The sequence below is a fragment of the Sphaerodactylus townsendi genome, linkage group LG07, assembly GCF_021028975.2.
Source record: "Sphaerodactylus townsendi isolate TG3544 linkage group LG07, MPM_Stown_v2.3, whole genome shotgun sequence".
Classification (NCBI taxonomy): Eukaryota; Metazoa; Chordata; class Lepidosauria; order Squamata; family Sphaerodactylidae; genus Sphaerodactylus; species Sphaerodactylus townsendi.
Window position 1 is genome coordinate 121479207 of NC_059431.1, and position 27746 is coordinate 121506952.

Sequence of the window (27746 nt, forward strand, 5' to 3'; positions counted from 1 at the left end):
TGCCGAAGTCTGACAATAAAGATTTCTGATCATAATCACAGAGTCTGATATTGGACCAGATCTGGGACTTGACAACAGTTTTCATGTGGAGGAGCAGTTCCAAATCCAGTTCACCAGATAAGAGTCTGCCATCCAGGTGAAGGAGTGGGGAATCAAACCTGGTTCTCCAGATTAGAGTACACCTCTCTTAATCACAACACCATGCGGGTCCTCAGAGTGCTGGGATGTTTGCAAATACACACGCCTGGTCAATCCAGCTCTCTTAGGTAGATTCAAGTCCAGTAGCCCTTTAGAGACCAACCAGATTTTCACAGTATGGACTTCTGAGAGTCAAATCTCCTTTCATCAAATATATTTGACTGAGAGCTTTGACTCTTGAAAGCTCAGATCCTGAAGATAACGTTGGTCTCCACGCTGCTGACAGACCCACACCCAACTGTTCTACTGCCGGCCAACATGGCCACCCTCTGAAACTCAGTTCTCTCAGCTGCTTGTGGCTTTAACGCCAGTGACAGAGTGGGAGGCAGAGTGAGGGTTGCTGGGTGCTCGGAGTAGGGGCAACACCAGCAGAATCCCTAACCTGTCCTGCAATCCAGGTCTTGATTTGAGATGGGCTTGAAATGGAGTTCTAGCCATCAGACCACCTGGAGAGGTGATGTCAGGGCCTGCCAGGTCTTCAGGGAAGAATGGGAGCTGGGGCACCTGATGGTCCCTGCGTGGAGGCTGTGAATGCGCGAGCTTACCAAAACGGGGCACAGCAACCCTTATTGGGATAGTCTGGCATGAAAGCTTTAGTCTTGGCAATGAATTCCAGAAGGGGAACCTGTTTGAGCTCCAACCAATAAATTGATTTCAGTCCTATCTGAGGCTTTTTACTGGGAGGATCAGGGGACCCAACAGGTGAATGGAGCCCAACTAGACCTTAACCACTGCTCCTTTTTGACTAGAAAGTCTGCCTTAGCAGACCTTAGTCAAAAAGGAGGAGTAGCTGAGTTTAGTTGGGCTTCTATTCACCTGTTGCGAATTCACATGGTTGGGCTTCCATTCACCTGTTGGATGGCTTGGGACCGAAACACCTGAAGGATAGTCTTCTCCCCTACATTCCTGACTGGGAATGAAGTCCACATGGAGAGGCCATCCTGACTGTCCCACCAATCAAAGATGCCCGTCAGACAGTGCCTTTTCAGTGGCATTCCCATGACCGTGGAATAACTTCCCAAGAGCAGTGGGCCTGGCCCCCTCGCTGTCAACCTTCAGGAGTCAGAGGAAGAGAGTTGTATTTAGGACTGTATTTGACTGATACAGTTTTTATTTATTGGCATAGTTTAAAAATTATGACCTTTTGGGGTTTTTACAATTGTTATTTTATTGATATTGTTTTAACTGTGTTTTTTTATCATTGTTTTGTTTATATTTTAAGCTACCTTGAGCTCCTCAAAGGAGAAAAGCAGCTAGATAAACATTTGAAATAAATAAACAAACACCGCCTATCTTTTCCAGCCAGGCTTCATGCCAAGTTGCATCCCTCACATGAGATCAGGGCCTGGATAACAAATATCCCCCCCCCCCCACGGAACAGACCTGGAACTCAGCCACGGACCTCTCAGACCTCCCCGCCAAGTCCAGATTTGGCACTCCTAAGGAAAGCTAAACATTTCTGATAAACTTTCAATTGCCCATGGGTTAGAAAGGATCCATTACCAAGAATGTATTCAGTAAGAAAAGGATTGACGTGTATATTCAGGCCTGGATTTACTGAACAGAATCTGGTCCATGCTGTTAACGGGGAGTGTAGTGGAATCCAACCCAGGCAACTTGTTTACAGTTGCCACAGTGAGGAAGGCCTGAAGTGAACCCAACTGTTTGCATCTGTGGTGTTTGGTGCCTTCTTGGCAGTGGTACACTTACTTGAGTGGTACTAGATCCCAAATCCATGTCTCTGGGAAATATGTCCTTGGTTTGCCCTTCTCCTCCTTCTTCGCTTCCGACACAAGAGGCTGAGGGATATCTGGTTCCAGAAGGTTACCACCCCTAGGAGGAGGCGCAGCCTCAGCTATGCTATACGCCATTGCTGGAAGAAGCAAAAAGATAAGGAGAGTGAAGCAATGATGAAAGGGGAAATTAGAGATCACAGCATTGACTGGAAAAAGAAAACTTCAATATTCACAGAAAAATTCTCAGGAATGCATTATCAGCCGAGTTTTCCATGCAATCAGATGTAACGTTGTCCATGACAGATTCAAAAAGCGTCTTATACCAAAAAGGAGAAAAATTAGAACTCAGCTACACAAAGACTGAAGTGATTTAGAAAGATAATGTTATGCTAAAGGAATACAAACAATGCAAATCCCACTTCACGTACAAAATCAACGAACAATAATACAACGCCGTGCCAAACTACCATAGCAAACGCTGTAAAACAACAAAGCTGTCCAAAAGTATTTCCAAAAATGTTTTCAAAGATCTGTAGTCTCATTATCATGGAGTCATTAGAGACTGTTTAGTTATCTGACATGAAGAATTATGAAAATGAAGAGAAGAGACAAGTGGCCCAGGCCCCACGTGAGTTCACTACTTCTTTCGATGCGCCTGTTCTTAATAATTAATATGCATAAATATTTCATGTCAAAACCAGCGTTTTGAAATATTGTGAATATAATAACATGTGCAATCTTAACCCATCTTAGTAGTTTCTTGGCTCTCCGGCGACACAACTTTAATGGCATCAGTACAAGAATCTCTGCCCCGCAGGAACCATACGCTCACTGTGGGGGACAGCACTGGCTTATTACCCTGTTTCTCCAAAAATAAGACATCCCCTGAGAATAAGACGTAGTAGAGGTTTTGCTGAAATGCTAAATATAAAACATCCCCCGAAAGTAAGACGTAGCAAAGTTTTTGTTTGGAAGCATGCCCGTCGAACAGAACACCAGAGCATGCAGCTGTGGAGCGGAAAAATAAGACATCCCCTGAAAATAAGACATAGCACATCTTTGGGAGCAAAAAGGCTGGGGGTGCAAGCTGTTTTAATTACTGGGCTTTGTGCGGGCAAATCTCAGTACTGAGATTTCACACTTCCACACTTGGCACCTTATGGAGTGGCACCCCCTCCAGTTATGCCTAGGATCCGGCTGACTTCTCGTTTCAATGGGACTCAGGACTTGCTTCCAGCTTTCCTGGTTCAGGTAAATGCCCACATGTTGCAATACGGGCGACAATACCTGAATGATTTCAAACGTGTGTGCGAGGTGGGCTCGATGCTGGATGGCCCTGCAGCGAATTGGTATGTGGGGCTGTTTCAGCGCCAAGCTGGGGAGTTGCGTCACTTTCAGGACTTCGTGATGGCCTTACGCCGCCGCTTTGAAAGCCTGTTTGTTGGTGAGCAAGCCAAGCAGGAGCTCATGGACATGCTCCAAGGCAAGGCTCCCTTTGTTGAGTTTGTTGAAAACTTCCGCACCGTGGCCAGCAAGATTCCAGGTTGGGATGACCCCGTGAAAGTCTTTGTGATTAAAACAGCTTGCACCCCCCCCCCCCCAAGCCTGGGAAAACGCGCCTAAAAGTTACCATCATGAAGATAACATGAGATGGCCAGGCAGTGACCTTGAGCACCACCTGGTACTGCATAACATTCTACAGAAACAGTGAAAAGACAGTTAGAAATGCATTTAACCCATTCCTCCTCCCCCCTGTGCATTGAGAGAGCCGCATAAGCAAAGCCCCTAAATACAGGCCTCCTGACAACACCCTTTTCTTGAATATAAAATGATTTGGCAAAACGGAAAAAAAAGTTTTCTTAAACCAAATCAAGTAGGAAAAATGTAGGAGGAAACAAATTAGCCCTTTTATTAAGAAAAAATTCAACAGCAGCATGAGCCTCCTCAAAAGGAATATTAGTGTACAGAGAAGTAACGTCCATGGTGTTATCAAAACAGCTCCTGCAGGGATTAGAAGACCTTCCATTAACTTAATAAAGTGACTGATGTCTTTACTGTAAGCAGATGCATTTTTGACCAAAAGCTGAAGCCAGTGGTTCACAAACTGGGCAGTGGGTTCAAGTAAGGAACCTGGGTGATGGCAGGACGGTCCCTCATGGTGCCGTTGGGGACCAATCTGTGCTTTTGGAAAGTGAGCTTTATTCCTTCTTCCTGAGAAAGGCAAAGAAACAAAGACACAATGGGTCTGCCAGGATGAGGTCTTGTAGGTTTTGTGAATTTTAGGGAGGCAGTATAGAATGGGCATTTTAGGATTTTTTTTAATCAAAAATTTATATATGTTGTTGATAAACCCCAATATATTGCCATCATCTACAACAAGGTGTAGTTTACTTAGGACCGTATCAGTGGGGCTACAATCAAGTTTCCTATAGAAATTAGAATCACCAAGTTTCCAAAGCACCTCTTTTTTATAGTCAACCGTATCCACAATGACTGAAGTCCCACCCTTGTCAGCTGGTCTAATGGTTATAGTATCATCCCTGGATAGGGATCTTAGAAAATCCTTGCTCCTCACAGACAAGTTTTGTGGAGAATGGTGGTAAGAAGACCGCTCCAATTTGTTAATCTATTTGTTGACCACTTCCTGAAATGCATTTAAAGCAGAAATATCCATCATAGGAGTAGATTCAGTTCTAGGCCTAAAGCCCATTGGGTAAGTACTAGGGACAGAACCAGATGGTTTGTCAAAAGAAGTTCTCAGTCTAATGAGACGAGTGAGTTTAAATAAGTCAACTCTTGTTCTAAAAGCATTGTAAGATGTTTTTGGAACAAAGCTCTTGCCTAAATTGAGAATGCATAATTCCCCTGTACTAAATTGTCTAGACGACAAGTTGACCACTAGGTTCTGCGTCTCCCCTGACGTGGGGAGAAAATCTGATGGGAAGGGAAATCTCTGGATCTATTTTTTGCTGCCCTATCAGGCCCAATATGTCTTTCAAATTCATCACCTGAAGAACTTAATGACGATGCAGAAATACCAGGTTCAGAGGAAATATAATCAGGATGCGACTGATGCAGCCATGTAACCCTGCGTGGTTTTCTTGTAGGTGGTTTGTTATCAAAATGAGATTTGTTCTACATCCACTGATAAACATAACCCTTAGAATAATAATTAGAATCCCTGTTTTTTATATTCATGAATGTTGTCACTGAAAACTTTGATGTCCGCCTCAGTTTTAGATAACTTGCCTTCAAATTCATCAGTGTCAGCCAAGGTCCTGCCGCAGTTGCCTCACTGTCAGCTGGACCCTGCCCACCAAGCTACAGCACGCCCTGCCCAGTTGCCTCACTGGGCTCCAGCTAGTTCCCCGGCCTGAGCTGCTTTTAGCCTGCCCCCGCGGCTCAGACCTCTCACGCCCTTGCTCCTTTCACTGCCACCAAGAATCACCCTCTGTCACCCTGCTGCATCGGCAGCTCCAGCGTCTCGGAGTTTCCCCGCTTAAATCCTCTTCCGGCTCTCAAAACCTTCCCTCTCCCCAGCTGGAGTGATTCTGAGCCGCGCCGAACGGGCTCAGCTGTGCCCTGGGCGCGGCCGAGGCTACGGTCCTGCACAGTCTCCTTGTGCACTGTCATCCCCTTGCCCCGTTTCCCCATCGCTCCTCCGACGCGTTCCCATTTCGCCTGGCCGTCTATTCCTCTTAGGGACGCATCGATACTTTGACCGATCGTCTGACCAGCCAATTCTCTCGGGGTGTCCACGATCCCGGATTCAGCTTTGACTAATGGCCAGCGGTTTCCTCCCTTCGCCCGAGCGCCCCAGTCCAGTGGCAGCGGGGGGTGGTGATGAGTCCCGGTGGCCGAGCACTCCGCCAGCATGAACAGACAGCTAGTCACAATTTTCTTCAAGATCTCTCAGCCCCACCTACTTCACAAGGTGCCTGTTGTGGGGAGAGGAAGGGAAGGAGTTTGTACCCCATTTTGAGACTCTTCATGGTAGAGAAAAGTGGGGCTTATCAACCACCACTTCTTCTTCTTGGTATTGATAATTTGGGGAAGACCAAAGATTCCTTGGCAGAGTAAATGGGCACAGTCTCTGTGTAGAACTGAGGTCAATTCTGCATGGGCTAAAATACATGGGTGCAGGGTGGCATACAATTCATTTGTGGGGGACTTCGCACAGGTCCCACCCCTAAAATGAGCCTGCTCCATTTTATTTTCCCCAACCCAGGTTTTTTAAAAATTGCTGAGGTAGCAATCCTTGAAAAAAATCCTGGGTCTGAGCCGCTCCCAAGCAAACAGCCAGGCAAGAGGAACTGTATCCCCCCCCCCTTCCACCGGGCAGGGAGAAGCCGCCTGCCGTTGCTTGGCCGTTACAGGGAGGCTCCTTTCCCTTTTTTTAAAAAATTGCAGGTTGCATCTGCGTAGCAGCTCAGGTGCAGCTGGTTGTATTATGGGATTATCAGTTTGGCCACGGGGGGGTCCATCTCTGCATGCCTGTGTAGCTACGCATGTTTTGCCAGAAATTAAAAAGAAAGAGTGGCGTCTCTGTGCAAAGGCCACAAAAGCAACCCGGATTGTTTCCGTGGCCTCCAATCGCTGCCTGCATGGAATGCATGTGAATGGGAAAACAGGGAAACAGATTCCTTTCTCACAACTGCAACCCATTATACATCTGGTGAGTGGAACCAACCTATGACTGTGTGAAACAGCTGGGCTCGTACAGTTACTAACTTGGAGAGTTGGGGACTGAGCCTGAATTACTAATTCCTAACTTACTATTATCCAAACAGTCAATTACACATTCATGTTTAGCTCAACAATTCCATTAAAGTCTGACATTAAATAAACTCTTCCACAAGATCTTCTTGAGCCTATAATAAAAATTCAAAACTTCACATTGCTGTAACAACAATCTGACTTCCAGGGGAGCTATCTCAGCAGTTTGGAAAAGCCCAACTGTAATCCTGGGAGAAGCCCAGCTTTCATCTGGAGTTCAGCAATGTTATGCAGGAGTTACCTGGGAAATCCCATCCAGTGCAGAGTGAGGCCTGAATAGAGGTTGATTGGAAGAAGTATTTTGGGGAAGAGACCTCAGAAGCTCACCTGCCCCTCAGGTGAGGGATGGTGAAGGGAAACAGGAAGAGGGACAGGCCAGACCCTGCCACAGTTTTCCAAAAGAGAGAAGGAGGGAGAGGCTCTGCACCAGCTGCCCACTGGGCACCTCCCAAGGCAGACAGATCTTGAGACTGCAGCTGGCTGGTTGCCACCGCTCTACCTCTGGGCCCCTAGGCAATCCCCGAAGGCCGTGGTGGTGAACCTTTGGCACTCCAGATGTTATGGACTACAATTCCCATCAGCCCCTGCCAGCATGGCCAATTGGCCATGCTGGCAGGGGCTGATGGGAATTGTAGTCCATAACATCTGGAGTGCCAAAGGTTCACCACCACTGCCCTAGGGGCACCTAATGGGGCCGTCTCTGACTCTAGGCCCAAACCACCAGGTGGAGTTTTGTTTCAGTTTTCATCTTGGCTTTATTTTAGGAGGTTGCATCCTCTTCTCCATAGGCCCTTTTTTGCACAGGTTGTTTACCTCATATCCAGCCCACTAACGCCAGGTTTTTTCCTGTGGACGTCTGCACATTTTTACCCACATTTGTTTCCAGAAATGTTTCCATCTTTTCCCTCACAGTTTTTCCCAGAAACATTTCCAAGTTAACTTTCCTGACTTTCAAAGCTCAGTTTGCCATTTTCCCCTGCCTGCCACTTCACTCCTTTCCCCCTTTCTCTAAGTTGCATTCTCCTTTTCTGTTTGGTTTTTTTGTATTCTTCAATTAGCAAAGTACTGCATTTTCATTACGGTGCTCATGCAAAAAAAGCAAAAAAATTATGGGGGAAGGGGATACATCCACCATTTGACAAATGATGTAGTGACTGCTGTTTGGAGTAGGGGAGGGCGGACAAACTTTGTGGGAAACGATGGGGTCGAGAACACCTTCAAGATGGGGGAAATGCAGCAGGCGGGAAAGGCCGTTGTCAAATCTTTGAAGCTGAGCAGGGTCAGTACTTGGATGGGAGACCACCAAAGAAGAGTTGCAGAAGGCAGCGAAGGCTAACCCCCTCTGCTTGCCATGAACACCCCTGTGGCATTGCCATAAATAGGCTGAGATTTGAAAGCAGCTTTACACACACAAAGTGGAGACTGTGTGCATCTTATCCCAGCACTCTCTGCCAAATATATATATATATATATATATATATATATATATATATATATATACATACATACATACATACATACATACATACATACATACATACATACATACATACATACATACATACACACACACACACACACACACACACACACACACACACACACACACACACACACACACACACACACACACACACACACACACACACATATACATATATACATATGTATATATATACATACTAGCAGGCCCGGCCACACGTTGCTGTGGCTGAGTCTGGTGAAGTGGAAAAGAAAGAAAAAGGGAAGTGAACGGTTCAAACATGTGGCATTGCACAATGCTTGCAAGGGAGGGGAGGGGCAAGGGCCCCTTGCTCCCCTCCCTCTCTCCCGTTCCCTTGCATGGCACCCCACCTCGTCCCTCCCTAACGTTCCCCTTCCTCTGCTAGGGTGGGTGGGCCATGTCCAGGTGGCTGAGCCTGTCCCTTTCACTCCCTTCCCTTGCAGGCGAATTACCTAGCTGAAAACACGCTGGGGCTGGGAGGCATGGAGGCTCACGTTGTGTTCCAAATTTTCAGAGCGTTTGGTCCAGCAACCCCCCGGACCCTCCCTCACCTTCCCCTTCCTCCACTAGGGTGGGTGGGCCATGTCCAGATGGCGGAGCCCATTCCTTTCACTCCAGATGGCAGAGGATTTTCAAGGAAGGCATGGTTGTTTCCCTTTTATCAGAGGGTGTTGCTTTGACGGCCAGCAGATGGCGCTGTTGTGGAACAGAACTGTGGTTCCAACTGTCACAGGTGTGGCATGTACACAATAACAGGCACAGTTGTGACATGTACACAACAGGAGGTGTTGAAACAGTATGGAAACCTGGCCGCACACGAATGCAATGTTGTGTGAAAATTTCAAAGTAATCAGTCCAGTAGTTTGGGAGATTACCTGTCAGCAGAAAAACGCACTGATAGGTTTATATATATAGAGAGAGCAGAAACTAAATAAGCATGACTCCCTTCCCTGTGATTCTTTGCCCTCATCTGTAACATGCAATTCACATGCTTAGAACCAGAAAGGAGCTTATGGAAATTCAGGGCAATGATTGGCATGCAGCTATGGAGTGCTGTCCTTCAATATGTATAAGAAGGTATTTGGTGAAGATGCCCTCTTTTAGAAGAAGAGTAGTAGTTTGGATTTATACCCCACCTTTCTCTCCTGTAAAGGAAACTCAAGGTGGCCTACAAACTCCCTTTCCTTCCTTTCCCCTCAACAGACACCTTGTGAGGTAGGTGGGGCTGAGAGAGGTCCAAAGAACTGTGACTAGCCCAAGGTCACCCAGCAGGCTTCATGTGGAGCAGCAGAGAAACAAACCTGGTTCATCGGATTAGAGCCCACTGCTCTTAACCACTACACTACACTGCCACTCTAATCCTTGACAAGGTTTTCAAATGCCTGGGAAGCCAGTTCAAACAAAATGGTGGGAGAACAGAAGCAACGCTGACTGGCCCAGGAAGTCTCAGAAGTATTTTCTAAGTCTCCAGCCAAGGAGTCACTAAAAGGGAATGAAAAGGCCCCTTGTGTTCCACCCCCACCCCCTCTTAGGAGCTTTCCAGCAGAGAAAAGGTTAATTGCCTGGATTCTTACGTTGCATTCCCTCCATGTTGTACATCCTTCTTTCAGGTAGTGGAAAGCAAGTCACAGGTTTTTTCACTCGGGTATTGGTTAAAAGTTTCATTCGCAGTTGCTGTAAAAAATGGGAACAGAAGGGGTTCATCAGGCTGTCTAGTCTCAGTTGTTTTATGTCCAGGGAATCCATATTCCTCTCTCCTATTTTCTTTTGTTTGTATGTCCCAGTTTGGTTATTTCTCCCTCCCCATTTCAAAATTCTCAGATCCTACTCTGCACTACATATCCTAGAAAATAGTGAGGCTTAGCAAAGCATAAGTAACAATACATAACATACAATGAGACCAGTGGGATATAAATATAACATAATATGACAGAATCCATTCTAAAAACGTGACTATGGTGTTACAGGTTCACGCTCACTGTTTCCTACACTTGATTTTTACACAAATCCATCTTGTTCAAATATAATTCAAAACTTCCTCTTTAGCGGGCTCATCTGGTTAAATTCTATTCCAGTATAGAATAGGATGTTAACGCTCTATGAATGTGACCTGTTAAAATTACCATATATACTCGTGTATGTCTACTTTTTCAGCACATTTTTTGTGCTGAAAAAAGCCCCCCTCGACTTATACGCAAGTGAACGGGTGGTGAGCGGATGGGGGGAACGGGTGGCGAGCGAAAAAAGGCTGGGAGCTGAGGGTGTTTTTCTGCACCTGCTCCCTGCTGTGTGGACACAAAGGCAGCTCCCAGGTAAGCCTTGGGCTGTTGCTTCGCTGCACTACAGGTGGCCAGTAGCTTCATTCACAGCGAATATTCAGTGAATAGGTGTGAATATTTAATATTAAATGTATATGTTACAGGATTTTTGTTCAGGCTCCATGAATGCTAGGGAGCCATACTCATTGGGAAATCCGCACCATTGGAGCCCATGGTGGCAGGAATCCCACACACACACACACACACACAGGGTGCCCTGAGGTGCAGCCACTGCCAGCACCTTTCTCGGCCCCCACCCAGTGTTTTTGGAAAGCAGGTGGGACTTCTGTCCAGCTGAGCTTGCAGACCTGCAAAAAAGATTTGCTTTGGGGCAGCGGCTGCCATCACCACACAAGCATCCTCACTGTGTAATGGTAAGCTATCCGTGTTGAAGGAGAACCTGTAGGGACTTTTTAAAGGGGGGATCTTGTTGAGCACCTTCCCTATGAAACTCTGAAGAGATACTGTCTGTGAGAGTTACATATTCCACTTCAGAACTTTTAAAGTTATTGTTGACACCTGACTGTTTTTCTTTGAAATAAATATTTTGAAACATTTTTATTGGTATCTATTTTTATTTTTGAAATTTACCAGTAGCTGCTGCATTTCCCACCCTCGACTTATACACGAGTCAATAAGTTTCCCCAGTTTTTTGTGGTAAAATTAGGTGCCTCAATTTATATGCGGATCGACTTATACACGAGTATATACAGGTATATGTTCTATCCAGAATCTTCTATATGCAGGTATTTTCCCCATAAGTATCATGAACCACATTTTGAAGAGTCGTGTCTAAATAGCAGTTATTCTGTGCTAATAGAAGTCTAGCTGTCGTAAAGAAAGTCTAATTCTATATTTCATTTTATCTTGAGACCCTTGTGAAAAAAATTGTAGAGTTTTTAATGGAACTTAAAAAAATTATTTTATTGATATTGTCAGCTGCCTTGAGCTCTGGAAGGAAGAAAGGAAGTTGATAAATGCTTTAAACAAAAAGTTCAGAGAAATGCTTCAAGCCTTGTTCTAGCAGAAAGTGCAGCTAATTTATGGCAAGAGATGTTCAAAATCTTTACTTAATATATTTTTTCACACATAAAACAAACAAACAAAACATACAGACTGTCAGACTCTCGAATGTGGAAATATCAGAGACCGTAGGAAAGTCTAACAGCAGTTTATTCTAGGTAAAACTGGAGCAGCAGGCGTAGGAGGTGAAGAGCTCATGTATCTAATCTGGAGGAACTGGGTTTGATTCTCCGCTCTGCTGCCTGAGCTGTGGAGGCTTATCTGGGGAATTCAGATTAGCCTGTACACTCCCACACATGCCAGCTGGGTGACCTTGGGCTAGTCACAGCTTCTAGGAGCTCTCTCAGCCCCACCTACCTCACAGGGTGTTTGTTGTGAGGGGGGAAGGGCAAGGAGATTGTCAGCCCCTTTGAGTCTCCTGCAGGAGAGAGAGGGGGGATATAAATCCAAACTCTTCTTCTTCTTCTAATACGAAGAGTAACAATGTAAAGCAGGAACTGAGCTAGAGAGCTCAGATCCAGGACCTATATCCTTTAACCCCCACCCCCACCTCCCGTTTCGCCCCATACCAAATGTCTACTACAGTTTCTACTACAATTACACTACAGAGCTTCAAAGGACCTGGGAACCTTTCTCACCTCTTTGAAGGTGGGCTGGCGCCAGGATGTTGCCAGGAAGGGGAGAGGGAAACAGGGAAACATTTACAACTCACACACAGCAAGACATCAAGGCACTGACAGGCATGGTCCTGATACAGACATCAGAAAAAACTCACAACCCACTACACATCATATATTGACTTTTAGCTATCTTATATTTGATCAAAAGTTATCTCTAGGTTCTGGCATATATAATTAAGACGTTAATTAAGACTTATTTCTTAAGTGTAGTCTAATGGTTCCAATCTATTGTTTTCTTTAGATTTCAAACCCTCCCGACTACTTCGCTGTTCAAATAGGTTTTCAAAAGATATTCCGTAAAAGGTTTCCAGTTTTCTAAAAGAATGCTCAGACTATTGTCTCTTAATAATGTCGTTGCCATTTCAGAATATTCCGTAACATTCAAAATCCTGTCCTGTTTTGTTGGCATCTCAGTCTCTCTCCATTTTTTTCACATATAAAAGTCTTGATGCAGTCATCATAAACATAACAAAGTTCTATATTGCTTAAGAAAGTCCTCTCCCATAATTCCCAACAGAAAAGCCTAAATTTGTTTTGAAATGGTTATCTTCAGAATCTCTTGTACTTCCTGGGCAGCCCAATCACGGGGTGGGGGAGGGGAGGGAATCCTGCTCTGGAGGTGGTATGAGCATTTGCTGGCAGAAATACCCTCCCTGGGGCACTTACACTGGCCCAGGGGTAAATCTGCTGGCACCCAGCCCCTGCAGTGCCCTGCGAGGGTTGGCTGTGACTCCCAGCCTCACACTGGCATAGTGGGGGCATTCCGGGGGTGAGGCTGACATTGCTTGCCCTCCCAAGCCCAATTGGGCCCCGTGTGCCAGCAGAATCAACGGCAGAGATACGTCACGGTTTTCGTGGCATATCTCCATTCGCCCCTGTGGGGGAGTTTAAGGTGAATCTTTTTGCTAACCTTTTCGAGCTTCCTGCATTGCGGGAAAGTGCCTTGGGGCAGGCGGAGCAGCACTGAAGCAGTGACATCCCTGCCTGCCTGACAGTCTGGATTGAGCTGTAAGCATCACATCCCCAAAAGCCTCAGTGTCTTTATATAGCCACCACACATGAAAGAAAAGTGTGTCCAATAGATCTTAGCTTCCGAGACCTGATGAGATTGGGCTAGCAGGGCCCATCCAGTAGATTGGAACCATTAGAATCCATTTATTTTTTATATTTTTATATTTTGTTTTGTATGTCCCTGTTTGGTTATTTCTGCCACCACCACCACCCATTTACACATTTCAGTTCCTATTGCACACTATATATCCTAGAAAATAGTGAGCTAAGCAAAGCATAGGTAACAATGCATATCATACAGCACTTTCTTAAGAACAACTTAGATGGGCTCCCTGGAATCCAGTTCACAGCTCCAGAATGCTCCGGCTGAAACAACGCAACTAAAGCCAGACAAGGACAGCTGGGATAGGAGTTGCCACTTCCAAAAAGAGCACTACCCACCTTAAAGAGACTATAGACATCACCTTGGCTTTCGTACCAGGCGCCACGCAAAAACCGCTTGCCTCTTTGCCTGAGGATGTCTCCTAACGGCAGGCAAGGGTAGGGCTCGAAGTCTTCCAAGTGGTAGTCAAACCCTCTTGTGCCAGTTGAGTACATTATATCGTAATACCTATCATGCCGGTACATCTGAAAGCAGAGGTCACTGGAGTGAGTGGGACATAAGTGGCCATGACAACCATCACTCTTGATGGTAAGCTTAAAAGTTTGAATTAATTTTGGTACTCTTCCTGACTATGGAGGATCTAACACCCAACTCCTTCCCTTCACAGTCTGGATTTCCTCTGGTCAAGGTGATGTAGGGGAAGAGGAGGGGAGGGGTGGGATTCCTCACATCGTTCAGTGTCAGGGGAAATCCACGGGCTGCCTTCAGGGTGACACTCTTGTCTACAGCACGGAGCGAGCACAGGGCTCCAGGGACAGCTTCCACTTGCAGCTCGACCTTCGAACCCGGAATGTCTTCTTCCTCAGAGAAACCCAGCTTCACCTGGGAACAGAGATGATGAAGAGTAAGATGTGAAGCCTGCACTGGCAGTGAATCATGAACATGCAACACAAGAGCGTGGAGGGCAGAGCTCCCCCCTCCCCATCCTAGCCTGACGTCTACCATTAACACAGTTTTCTCATTCAGTTCAGATTGAAAATCCAGACGGAATCTGCATCCCTGGGTTCAAGTCTAACCGTACTTCAGCTTTTCACTCCCTGTACAACAATCCACATTGAGGTGTAGACTGCAATGCTCTTCACCTTATCTGATGAACCATACATTCAGTTTTTACCTGGAAACAGCCAGAAATAGAGAGGAAATAGAATGCATGTGCCAAGGCAGTGGAATGTCAATCCCCCGCTCAGGCAATAAAATGCTGGTGAGGTTCAAAGGATTTTATTGAAAGCAGGTCAGGAACAGTAGAAAGGCAGTTCTGGCAAAAGCGCGCCAGAACAGTTGATAATATGGATAGCACAATCCCCACCCCCACATGGGAACCACAGAGTTAGTAGAGTCCAGCCTGGAGGCTCTTCCCAGCCGCAAAACTCAAGGACAGAACTAGAAGATAATCAGGCCCTTGCAAAGCGAAAGTGCTCCCAGAGAATCCCCCCTCCCAAACATGGCAACTTGACATGTCCAGTGTGCAGGCATTTGGAAAGGCCATCTTCTACACACCAGTGATGTGGAGTGTTTCAGGGGATCTGCATAAAATGGACTGGAAAACAATTTAAAGTTGATGAAGATAACTGATCACAACAGGAAGTGCTACTAAATTCCTATTTGTTGGATTATATGAATTTTGTAATTAGGCTTTTAGATATCCTTCAACCAAGAGACATACATTGTTTGAGTTTCTTTGACATTAGTGTCATTATACGCATCAGGTGCAAAATGAGTCTACATACATAGCCATTTGGCCCCCACACAGTTACTTTTGCTTTTGGTTGAAGCATTTAGAAAAATCAGGGATTGATGGGAAGGAGACGGGCCACCTCATCCATCAGAACACACACACGGTGTGCAGTCCTCAGCAGAGTTGTGGGTATGCAGCTAAGTGTTGTTAAGTTGTTTCTGACTTATGGCGAGCTGGACATGGGAGGGAGAGGAGGGGCGAAATGCGTCCCCACGTGACCCAGCCAGACGGCTCCTGGGTCAAATAACTATTGGGAAAAATCATACAGACAGTTAACTCTTTCCCGACTCCGTTGTGTGACAGACACTTGTTAGCTGAGTGTAGTGCTCTCCGAGGGGCATTTTGAGAACAGAGAGGCAAACTATATCTATATCTCTATATCTCTATATCTCTATATCTCTATATAAAGAGAGAGAGGAAGAGAGAGAGGAAGAGAGAGAGAAAGAGAGGAGGGAGAGAGGAGAGAGGAAGAGAGGAGAGAGGAGAGAGGAGAGAGGGAGAGAGGAGAGGGGAGAGAGGAGAGGGGGAGAGGGGAGGGGGAGGGGGAGGGGGAGGGGGAGAGGGGAGAGGGGAGAGGGGAGAGACAGACAGACAGACAGACAGACAGACAGACAGACAGACAATAGAGAGAGGGGGGCAAACTTCCTAAACAGCAGAGCCACCTTGAAACTGCCTGTCCCAAGACAAAGCTCAGCAAGTCAGTGGCCGTGGCAGCATTCCTCCTCCCAAGGCCTGTGCACCCACCTGATGCTGGAGACACTTCTCTATGTTGAACACGTCCACATCAGCTGACACCTCACCATCAGCAAACACAGCAAACAGCAGGAGCCGGGCAGTGGGCGCCAGTTCCACGCTCACAGATATAGTGAGAGTAAAAGTGCCCTTCAGTGCTAGGTTCAGAGGAAGGGTGGTTGGGAGGGAAGGAGAGAATCAGAATTCAGACCAGAACTGCTGGATGATTACAACAAACAGAGCTTTGGGATCCAAGGGACCTCCCTTGCCTTGCCTGGGGAGAAATGCAAAGCTAGCCGGCAACTCCTGGGTTAACAGTGTAAGGTTGGTGGTTAGTGTGTGTGTGTGCTTTTGATCCACCAACCTGACCTTGTTACATTCCTCGCACTGGGCTTTGCGCCCAGAATGCTTAACCTTGCTTTTGCTTATTGAGTCTTTGAAAACCTGCCTTTGCTCTGTTGTGGGAACTGTACTTGGGAGTTTTTGGGAGTCCGGGGAGGGGGGCCATCGTATCCATAAAAGCGATACGTTGGGTCTGTGAAGTCAGAATCCGCATTCCGTGTGTGTGACCGCTGAAGTTATGCAATAAATGAACTGAACTCAGTTGCTTTGTTTCAAGTTCTTTGAGGTTCCTTACATTGTGCGGATTCTCCTAAAACATCTATCTTCAGACTGATCCTGGTCAAGTGCCATCCTCCGTCTGTTGAGTGAGTCCCCGGTGTCTACTGGCATGCAGGGACCGAACCCCGAGAGTTCGTCGCAGATGGAAGGCGACAAGACGGTGGTGGCCCCCATAGAGGGTTCCCTGTCTTCCTTCCATACGACGGTCTCTCTGGAGGAGCCAGCGGAACCAGTCTCCCTGGTGACCCTCTCCAAGCCTCGGCTCAGCCGGAGCTTGTCCTTCCTCCAATTGCAAGAGCAAGTGGAAGAAGTTCCCCTGATGGCCCGACGCACGGTTTCGACTGAGCGCCTAGAGGTGCGTCAGGACTTCTACGATCCCGGTGGCGGGGTGTCAATGGATCGGGCCCCTATGGAGTGACATTTCACCACCCGACCCATTGTGGATTACAAACCGGTGATGCGTAGAGTGGAGGAGGAAATTGGGGTGTCCGCCATCCATGGAGATACACAGGAATCCCTGGCAAGATTCCTGGATCAATATCTCGAGGATCCCCCTTCCAAGGAGCGTTGGGAGAGTACCGGCGCGCGCCCGAAGACCGCACGCCTACCCCCGACCTAGGAAGAAATGGTGGAGATCCCGAAAAGCTCCAGGATCAGACTCACCTTCACGGAGGATTCCCGCAGCCACGAACCCCCGAATGTTGCAGACCTCGAGGGGGCGACGGCCCGACCACTCGAAGAAGAGGGACTCCCCCAGAAGAGGTTTAAATTCGGGGGAACCTCTGCTGCAGCATTGGCTGCTTTGAAACAACCCTCTGCGGCAGTGCCGGAGCTTTGGGAACAACTCAAGGCCCTCGAGAGGTCCAAACGTGATTGGGAACAAGAACGGGAGGCCCTCGAAAGGGAAAGGGAGGCCCTCGAACGAGAACGGGAGCAAGAACGCGAAGCTTTCGAGAATGAGCAGTTGGCGTTTGAACTGGAATGCGAACAACACCGTCAGACCATGGCAGTGGAATTGTCTCATGAAAGGGGTGTTCTAAGAGACCAATTTGTGAAGGACCTCACCACCCGTGGTCAGGTCTTAGAACACTCCAGACTTGAGCTCCAGCGCCAACGTGAATGCCTTAGAGCTTTGGAACATCATGGAGAAGCTGAAGCGGCGATGCAGCACAGAGATCGAGATAGACTACAACGGGACCGGGAGGCTCTCGCTTGTCGGGAAAGAGAACTGGCTGCAAGAGAGGCGTTGCTACAGAGGGACCTCGGAGCAACCCAGCCCAATACCGGCGGGGCGATGCGCCAACCCAATCGCCCCGTCCAGCAACCAGCGGCTCCATTGCCCCAGCGTAGAGTGCTGCTGCCAGTTCAGCCTCCTCCCGTGCAACTACCACCCCCGGGGGCCCCACCTCCGCCTGGTCCGGTCCTGGCTCAACCGGGGCTGCCAATGGCTGGAAGAGGCTACCCTCGCCCTCCCATTCCTGCACGTTTCGACGGAACGGCTGCACGTCTGCCTTATTTCATCTTGCAACTAGACGCGCACATGCTTGAATTCAACGATCTATATAGATCTGAGGCGGAGAAAGTGCGAGACATTGGATCTGTATTGGATGGGGAGGCTGATGACTGGTTTGTACAACTGCACGAGCCAGAAGGAGCACCTGAACTTCAAACCGTAGCGGCCTTACTCCAAGGGCTACGATTGCGCTTTCAAGATCCGGAAGAAGTTAATAAAGCCACTCAGACAGTTAAAACGCTGAAGCAAGGCAATAAAACGTTCGCGGAGTTTGCCCGGGAATTTCGTCTAGCAGCAAGCAAACTCCCCGACTGGCCCGAGCGCATGAAGTGTGAATACTTTCATGATGCAGTCGACTCGGAAATTTGCACCTGGGCTTGTATGGTGCGTGAGCCTCAAACCATTGCTGAATGGATTACAGTCGGAAACTTGATTGCAGCCCGACTCACCCGTTCCAAGTCGGGGAAAAGCGCTCCCAGCAAACCCCCAGCCAAACCAACAGCGGCAGCGGCCGCCCCACCGAAAAAAGTGAGCGCGGGATCGCAACCAGCCGAGTCAACTTCTGAGCGCCGCCGCCGTCTCGGGCTGTGCTTATACTGTGGTCCAGGCCATATGGCGGCTAATTGCCCGAAAAAACAAAAAACACCCACTCCTGCTCCTCGCAAGTCGACGGCGCGTACCCCATAAGCCGGGACCCGAGAGACTGAGGAGCAGCAAACCACCTATGAGGATGATCCCAGGGAAACTGATGACTTCGATTCGGAAGGAGTGAGTCTCTCGTCTGGCCCAGCGGAGGAGATTCCCGCTCCAGATGCGGTGAGTGAAGGGGGAGCCCCTATAACTATTATGACTACCCTGACTAATACGTCCAAACATACCCATATTCTAGCACGAGCACTCGTAGATTCAGGTTGCTCCCACTGTCTTATGAGGCCACAAGTAGCTGAACAATTGGGTCTCGAACGTATAGCCTTAGCTAAACCCATCCCCTTCACCCAAATGGACGGTAGCCCATTAGGTACCGATGGCCCGGCTCGGTTCAAGACCCAACCGGTGCTCTTACGTTGTGAAGAACACTGGGAGAGACGTAGCTTCATCCTGGCTCCAGTCGCCAAACATCCCATAGTGTTGGGGATGCCATGGCTACTTTCCCACGAACCCACCATATTCTGGGGGCAACGCATCGTCCGGTTCACTGATCCACCATGTGGGGGGCACATGCACGAAGGGGAACCCCCAGAGCAGGGGTAGGGAACCTGCGGCTCTCCAGATGTTCAGGAACTACAATTCCCATCAGCCCCTACCAGCATGGCCAATTGGCTATGCTGACAGAGGCTGATGGGAATTGTAGTTCCTGAACATCTGGAGAGCCGCAGGTTCCCTACCCCTGCCCCAGAGGAATCCGAAGAGGTCCCCGATAAGCTCCAGTCAATAACCCTCACCGCCACCACCAACCCGGAGCTGGCCGGAGTTCCCAAACAGTACTGGGACTTAGCAAAGGTCTTTGAGGAACAGGAATGTGACCAACTCCCCCCCCCATAGGGACACGGACTGTAAAATCCTTTTAGTACCGGGGGCACAACTCCCTAAGGGTAGAATTTACCGGATGAGCCCAACCGAGGAGAAGGAGCTTCGTGCCTTTCTCGATAAAAACGTGGCTCGTGGTTTCATTCGCCGAGCCACCAAGAGCACCCATGCTGCCCCCGTTTTATTTGTGAAAAAGAAAGATGGAACACTGCGTCTTTGCACAGATTATCGGGGGTTGAACGCTGTTTCCTTGTCAAACAAATATCCCTTGCCCCTAATCAAAGACCTCCTTGATTCTTTGGGGAAGGGACGTATCTTCACCAAGCTGGATTTAAGAGAAGCTCACTACCGAGTGCGTATTGCTGACGGATATGAACATTTAACAGCATTTAATACTAAATTTGGACAATATGAATATTGTGTAATGCCCTTCGGGTTATCCGGAGCCCCAGGGGCTTTTATGTCACTCATTAATGACGTTCTCCAAGAGTTTCTGTTCAAAGGGGTGGTGGTTTATTTAGACGACGTCCTTATTTACTCCCAAACAGTGGAAGAGCATGAACGTCTGGTCAGGGCAGTGTTGCAACGTCTGCTCGAGAACTCTCTATTTGCCAAACTATCCAAATGTGTCTTCCATCAGACATCCATAGACTATTTGGGCTATCGGATCTCTCCGGAGGGTTTAGAAATGGATCCAGCTAAGGTAGCTGCAGTGGTCGATTGGCCGGTTCCCACCACCCGTAAAGAACTCCAGTCATTTTTAGGGTTTGCCAACTTCTATCGTGATTTTACTCCCCAGTTTGCCAAGATCGCTCTCCCGCTTACAGATTTGCTGCGAACCAAGGGGAAAGGACCTCAGGCGTCTAAGCCAGGGGCTTCCCTCTCCTGGTCCCCAGCTTGCCAGGAGTCCTTTCGAACCCTAAAAACCGCCTTCACTACTGAACCCATTTTACATCACCCAGATCCCCAGCTTCCTTTCGTCGTTCACGTCGACGCTTCGGACAAAGCTTTGGGAGCGGCTCTACTGCAGAAAAATAAAAACAATAAACTTGTGCCGTGTGCTTATTTATCGAAAAAACTGTCAGGACCTGAACTTAATTGGACAGTTGGGGATAAAGAAACAGCTGCCATCAAAGAAGCCCTCACTACATGGCGACATTGGCTGGAAGGTGCCGCTCGTCCTTTCCAGGTGTGGTCCGACCATAAAAATCTGGCGGCTTTGTCTACCCCACTCAAAATGTCTGCCAAACAACTGAGGTGGGCTGATTTCTTCTCCAGGTTTGACTTTATGGTCCATTTTTTCCCCGGTAACAGTAACAAACTGGCGGATGCTCTGTCCCGCCTACCCAAAGGGGCGGATACCTCTTTACGTGCCATCCCTCGCACTGTCTTAACTCCCTCTCAACTGGGCTTAGCGGTAACCCGATCCCAGACAGCGGCTTCCCCAGCAACCCCCCCACCGGGGGTACCAGACGTCGTGTCTCCGTTTCTACATCAATTGGAGGAGGCCGGCCAACGGGAGGTGCCGAAGGAGGAGTCTGATCCCCTCCTACAACTACAAGGAGGTGTCTGGAAAAGGGGTGAATGTTGGTACGTCCCACCAGCCCTACGTAAGCAAGTTCTCATGGCGGGCCACGATGCTCGCCAAGCAGGACATTTCGGGTTTTTAAAAACACTTCACTTACTCCGGAGACAATTTTGGTGGCGCACTATGCGCAAAGACATTGAAGCGTACATAAAGGGGTGCCCAACGTGTGCGGAGGCTAAAGTTATTCCCGGTAAACCTCACGGACTACTACACCCCATCCCCCCGGCTGCCAGACCCTGGCAGGTGATATCTATGGATTTCATCACGGATCTCCCCGACAGCCCGCGGGAGATACTTGGTGTTATAGGGTGAGTGGTGGATGCTTTTTCCAAGCAGGCACACACTTTATTCCGTATGTACCACCATTCCCTCAGTGCCCAAATTGGCCAAACTGTTTATCCAACATGTCTACCGTTTGCATTCGTCACCGGAGAGAGTGATCTCCGACCGGGGCCCGCAATTCATTTATAAGTTTTGGAAAGCATTCCTGGAAGCTGTTGGGAACTTGCGTCTCGGCGGTTGCCGCCCGTCCTACCGCGATGCAAAGTGGCGGCCAGACCCGAGCGGACCAACAGAACGCTAGAGCAGTACCTACGTTGCTACACCAACTACCACCAAAATAACTGGGTGGACCTGCTTCCCTTTGCTGAGTATGCTTATAACAATGCGGTTCATAGCAGCACCAACAAAACACCGTTTGAAGTGGTGTCAGGCCGGTCATTTCCCCCGTTGCCCCAGCTCCCCAATGCTACACTCCAGCCGCCTGAGTTTAATGATTGGATTTGTTCCCTAGCCTCAGGATGGAGAGACGTCTCTTCCTCCCTTCTTCAAGCGCAGGAGGCGCAGAAACACCAAGCGGACAAACGTAGAATAGATTTTCCCTTGCAAGTGGGGGATTGGGTCTACTTGTCCACCAAAAACCTTAGAGATGTGCACAAATACTCCAAGCTAGGCAAGAAGTTCATAGGGCCGTTTCGGATCACCCAAGTGATTAACGGTGTGACTGCTCGTTTTAGAATTGCCTAATTCCCTGAGTAACATTCACCCTGTATTTCATTCCAGCTTACTCAAGCGGGCTCCCGATATCGATGCCTGGCACGACCCAATGGAGGCTCCCCCGCTGGAGATCGTTGATGGCCACAAACATTATGAAATTGATGCTATTCTGGACTCCCGATATCTTCGCAAACGCTTGCAATATTTGGTGTCTTGGGTGGGCTATCCGTCGGGCCATAATCAGTGGGTGTATGTCGAAAACATTGATGCCCCCCCTTTAATTTCTGCCTTCCATAAGGCGTTCCCTCTCAAGCCGGGTGGGGAGGGAGCTTTCGTAGGGGAGGCGGAGTGTAAGGTTGGTGGTTAGTGTGTGTGTGTGCTTTTGATCCACCAACTTGACCTTGGTACATTCCTCGCACTGGGCTTTGCGCCCAGAATGCTTAACCTTGCTTTTGCTTATTGAGTCTTTGAAAACCTGCCTTTGCTCTGTTGCGGGAACTGTACTTGGGAGTTTTTGGGAGTCCGGGGAGGGGGGCCATCATATCCATAAAAGCGATACGTTGGGTCTGTGAAGTCAGAATCCGCATTCCATGTGTGTGACCGCTGAAGTTATGGAATAAATGAACTGAACTCAGTTGCTTTGTTTCAAGTTCTTTGAGGTTCCTTACAAACAAGACCCACGCTATCTGCTGGACATGTAAGAGAATCAGAAGAGCCCTGCTGGATCAGACAAGTGGTCCATCTTGTCCAGCATCCTGTCTCATGCAGTGGCAACCCAATGACTTTGGACAGCAAAGAACAGAACATATTCAGTTTCACTTACTGACTGCACTATTTACTCAATGGCTGAGAAGCAGTCGATTCTCTAACTTTGCTTCGTGATGTGTGTGTGTGTGTGTGTGTGTGTGTGTGTTACTGTTTACACCGTTATTTTTTCCCCTGGTTTTTTGTTTTCCCATCTGAGCCGGTCCACCATTTTGTCCACTTGGCTCATTGTTGTTACCATCTAACCTCCATTTTGGGAGGTTGCCTGCCACCAATTTTAGGGGGTGCATCTAAGACTATTACTATCCCCCTCCCCATTTGATTGACTAGCAGGGCAACATCTGCCATGCTGAGCAATGCTGAGTCTTGCAGAGGGCTCAGGAGGAGAGGGAGGAAAAAAGGCAGCCGTGGGTGGTGAGACAAGGAAGGCCGGCAAGAGCTCTCGTGATCAGCCCAGCCGTCTCTAGTTCACCTGGTTCAACGCTCCATTGATAGACTTTAACCGTAAACACTTTTTAAAGAAGCCAACAGGGCAGGAGGACCCTTTTAAATCTTCTGATTGTCCTCAAATGGTGGTGTAAGGATGGCAGTTCTGCCTGGTTCTCTCCCAACCAGCTGGCCTTGACAGAATGCCTCCAGCCGGGCGGCGGGCCAGAATCGGCGGCAACAACCTTGGTGGACGGCTTATCTTGCTGACCAAGATGAGCATTCCGTTCCCATGAGATGGGCCTGGATGGATGGCCCAGGGAGGGGGAAGGGATTGAGTACGTTATAACCTGTAGTTTGGGCGGGAGGTCTCATTCCTGTCATGTGGTGGGTGTGTGCGTTCTAAGATTTCTGAATAAACAGTCTTGCATCCAAAAGCCGTTTATGTCTGCTCTTTGGAGATTCCTTACATTATGACAGGAATCACTTTTAACCTACTCATTTACATCCCGAAGTGGATCTCTGGTGTTTACGACATGCACGTGAGATTAGAATGCAGCTGACCATGTGGAAGGCACGATAAAAGCCCCCATAGAGGGCTTCGAGCCTTCCCTTCAGATCGAGGATCTAGGAGATGGAGATGGCCCGATTTCTCTGGTGACTCTCTCCAGACCTAGAGAACAGTACAAAGTTCTGCCCTTGTTTCATTGGGATGAACAAAGGTGGAGTCGGATTACGTGGAGATGCATGAAAGCGTTTGGTGCATTGTCCATGGATCGAGGAAGCCCTGTCGACGGTTCGTTTCCCTCTGACAACGAGTGGATTACAAACCCCAAATGCTAGCCAGTCCCTGAGGAACTGGGACTGACAACCATCTACAGCCGCTGACACCCAGGAATCCATGGAAAGATTCCTAGACAGGTACTTTGATGATATTCCCAAGAAGGAGCAGCAGTGGCACAGTACGGAAGCGTCCCAAGACTACTGGCTGAGGCTGGAACAATGACACGAAGTCGGATCGATGATCGGTAGAAGGGTTCCAGCCACTAAAACTGCGTGCTCCAGAGCGGGGAGCGAAGTGAATGGATGGAAAGGAGCTCCGTGGAGCGGTCGGAGGAATCGAGAAAGAAGTCGTCTGAGGTGGAACTTAATCGAATCCTGACCCGTTCCCAATGCCCTCGAAGGAAAGTTGGAGACGATGAAGTGGCCCTGCTGCGTGAAGCCAAACGACTTGCCTGGGGCCCTTGAAGCGCGAGCACTCTGGGAAGAGGAGCATGAAAAATCTACACAGCGGGACCCGTGAAGCAGCAACGCGCTTAGAAATCCAAATGGAGTTGGATCGCGAAAGAGAAGCGTTGCGTCGACAGTTCCAGCAGAATCTGACAGTTCATGTGACAAAGTACTGGATCAATCAAAATGGATTTACAAAGCGCCAGCGCGAAGGCATCAAAGGCCATCCAAGCACAGAATGAACTGACTACAGCCATACAACGAGATGAGCGAGCTAAAATTTGGATCGGGAATGGGCTGACCTTGCATGCGCACCAGGACTCGCTTAACACGCCCAAAGAAGGGAAAGAGAGTTGGCGACCTAAGAAGCGAGATTTCTTAGCGAAAATGGCGGAACTACTACACTGGCAAGGGGGCTCCAGATAAGAGGCCATACCTTCTCCTGAAGCGCCTACAGTTCCCCTCCCCGCCGGAGCACGATTTTTCGAGGAGTCCGATTTCAAGCGGCCCCCCAACTCAGGCGCGCCTCAGCCTTTCCCGGTTCCTCCAGCTCCGCCCACTTTACCCCTTGCAACAACCAGGCCACCTACAGCAACAACCTCAACCGCACGCACCTCGAGCTGTTGAGAGAGGATTTTACAAACCCGCCCATCCCAGCTCGTTTTGGGCGGGACTGCATCAAAAACTCCCTACTTCATCTTACAACTTTCGATGCCCATATGCAAGAGTATGATGACCTACTCTATCGTTCTGAAGCGTGAGAAAGTCCGAGACATTGGATCCAGTACTGGATGGCATAGCGGCTGAATGGTTCGATTACTCTCTGAATTACAGGCTGACGACACTACGCACAGTGGGGGGGTTCCTCCAGGCGTTAAGCCGTTTCCAAGACCCTGATGCAGAAAGCGTTTTAATACGTTACAGTAAAACCATCCAACAAGGTATTAACCCGTTCTTTTCGGCTAGTCAATACGCATTTCGGGGAATTTCGTTACGCAGCGGCCAGTAAAACTCCCTCCAGATTGGCCGGAACAGCATGAAATGTGAGTACTTTTTCAAAGGCATGGACATCAAACTGCAGTGAAAGCGGTTATCCTCATCCGGATCCTCAGCGGACAATAGCCGAAGATGGATCGAACTGGGATCACAAAGTCAGCTAGCCCGTCTTTGTGCGCTCTCAGCATGAATGTATTTCCGATCCGCGCCCAAAACCCGGGCCACTCGACACCAGCACCAAGAGTACTACCGCGAAAGAGCACCAACTCCTGCCAAGTTAGCAGCTGAAACCACGCGTCCGGAGCGCCATACGCGCCCGGCCTTGGGATTATGCCTTTACTGCGGGGGGCCTGGCCACTACCTGGCTGCCAACGCTGCCGAAGAAAGCAAAAACCCCAAATTCCGCCATTAACACACCTCCGTGGCAGCCAAGCCTCCCACGTAAATCCAGGGACCGCCGCCCCAGGGGATGGAGCTCTAAAGCTGCTATCGAGGAAGAGCTGGAGGAAACCGGAGATGTAGCACTCTGCCTGTCAGCAGCACCCGAGGGACATTAACCCCACCTCGAATGCGGTGTGAGGTGGAAGGCAGTGCTCTCCTTAATTACCATCTTTTAACCATACACTAGCCAACCCAAGTAAACATCATAATGCACATTCTGGCTTCTCGCACTTGTGGACTCGGGCTGTCTCCCACTGTTCTCATGTGAGGCCACAAGTGGCCGACTTTAACTTTGGTTTAGAGCCGAGTCCCCTTGGTGAAACCCATCTCCCTTCACCCAAATGGATGGTAGTCCCTCTAGGAGGTGAAAGGTCCGGCACCGCTTTTAAAAGCCAGCCAGTATTTCTCCAAGTTGTGCCCGACTCATTGGGGAGAAAAAAAAATTAAGTTTCATCCTCTTTGCTCCTGTTTGCTAAACACACTATTGTGTTGGGCATGCCTTGGTTCGCTCTTACATGAACCAACCATCATATGGAAGAAGCGGATCCTCTCCAATTCTCGGATCCCCCCCCTGTGGGAGATCACACATGAGCGAGGGAGGAAAGCCCACCTCTCACTGAGAATCGAGGAGCTCATGGATCCCCTAAAGCTTTTAAAATGTATTGTTCTGCCCCTGGTCCCTAAGCGGAAATCCCGCATGAAGCGATATCGAGACTTATCCAAGAGTGTTTCAAGAACAGGAGTCGCGACCAATTGCCCCCCCCCATAGGGATACTGACTGCAAAATTTTACTGCAACCCACGGAGCTCAGTTACCTAAAGGTAGAAGATCTATCGCGATGGAGTCCTAATGAGGGAGAAGGAACTCCGCGCCTTCTTAGATAAAAAAAAAAAACTTGGCTCAGCGGATTCCATCTTGACGTGCCACAAAACATACCCATGCCAGCCCCTGTTCCTATTTGTTAAAAAAAAGGGACGGTTCGTTAAAGACTTTTGTACTGATTACCGCTGAAGATTGAATGCTTTGTGTCCCGTGATCCAACAAGTATCCTTTGTCTCCTTAATTAAAGACCTCTTTTGGATGCATTGGGCAAAAGGGATACAGATCTTTTACCAAATTGTGGACTTAAGAGGAGGCTTATTACAGAGTCCTCAGTATTAGCGGAAGGCTATATGAACACTTGACGATGCTTTTAATACAAAGTTTGGACAATATGAATATTTAATAATGCCATTATCTGGATTAGCTGGAGCCCCAGGAGCCTCTCATGGCTCTTATCAACGAAGTTTTACAGGATCTGTTGTTATACAAAGGGGTGAGTCGTGATATTTAGATGATGTATTAATTTACTCTACAAAACATTGAGGGAGCATGAGAAAACTGAGTACGAGAGAGATCTTAACAACGCCTTTACTAGATAACTCCCTCTTTGTCAAGTTGTCAAAATGCTGTTTCCATCAGCTCCTCCATTGACTATCTGGAGATTATCAGAGATCTCTCATGAGGGGCTTGGAAATGGTCCCAGCAAAAGGAAATAGCCGCGAGTAATTACTGAATGGCCTTTGCCCCCCACCAACAACAGGAAAGGAACTGCAATCCTTTCCTCGGCTTTGCCAATTTCTATCGTGACTTTATTCCCCGATTTGCTGAAATTGCCCTACCGCTCACCGACTCTTCCCTCATTACGCACTAAAGGCAAAGACTTGCAGGCTTCTAAACCCGGAGCTCCCTTCTTCTGGTCTCGAGAATGCCAGTCAGCATTCCAGC

At 48.4% G+C, this 27746-nt stretch overlaps 1 protein-coding gene across 1 annotated transcript in view; it reads right to left on the reverse strand.

Moving 5' to 3' along the window:
• The window catches only part of LOC125437089 (alpha-2-macroglobulin-like), a 121745-nt gene that overhangs the window by 53970 nt on the left and 40029 nt on the right, over positions 1-27746 (reverse strand). Inside the window, exons 15-19 of the mRNA XM_048504457.1 lie at positions 15889-16034; positions 14079-14231; positions 13688-13873; positions 9789-9888; positions 1909-2071 (exon numbers count right to left, since the gene is read on the reverse strand). Of these exons, the coding sequence (XP_048360414.1) occupies positions 1909-2071; positions 9789-9888; positions 13688-13873; positions 14079-14231; positions 15889-16034 (748 nt within the window). The remainder of the gene's footprint in view (positions 1-1908; positions 2072-9788; positions 9889-13687; positions 13874-14078; positions 14232-15888; positions 16035-27746) is intronic.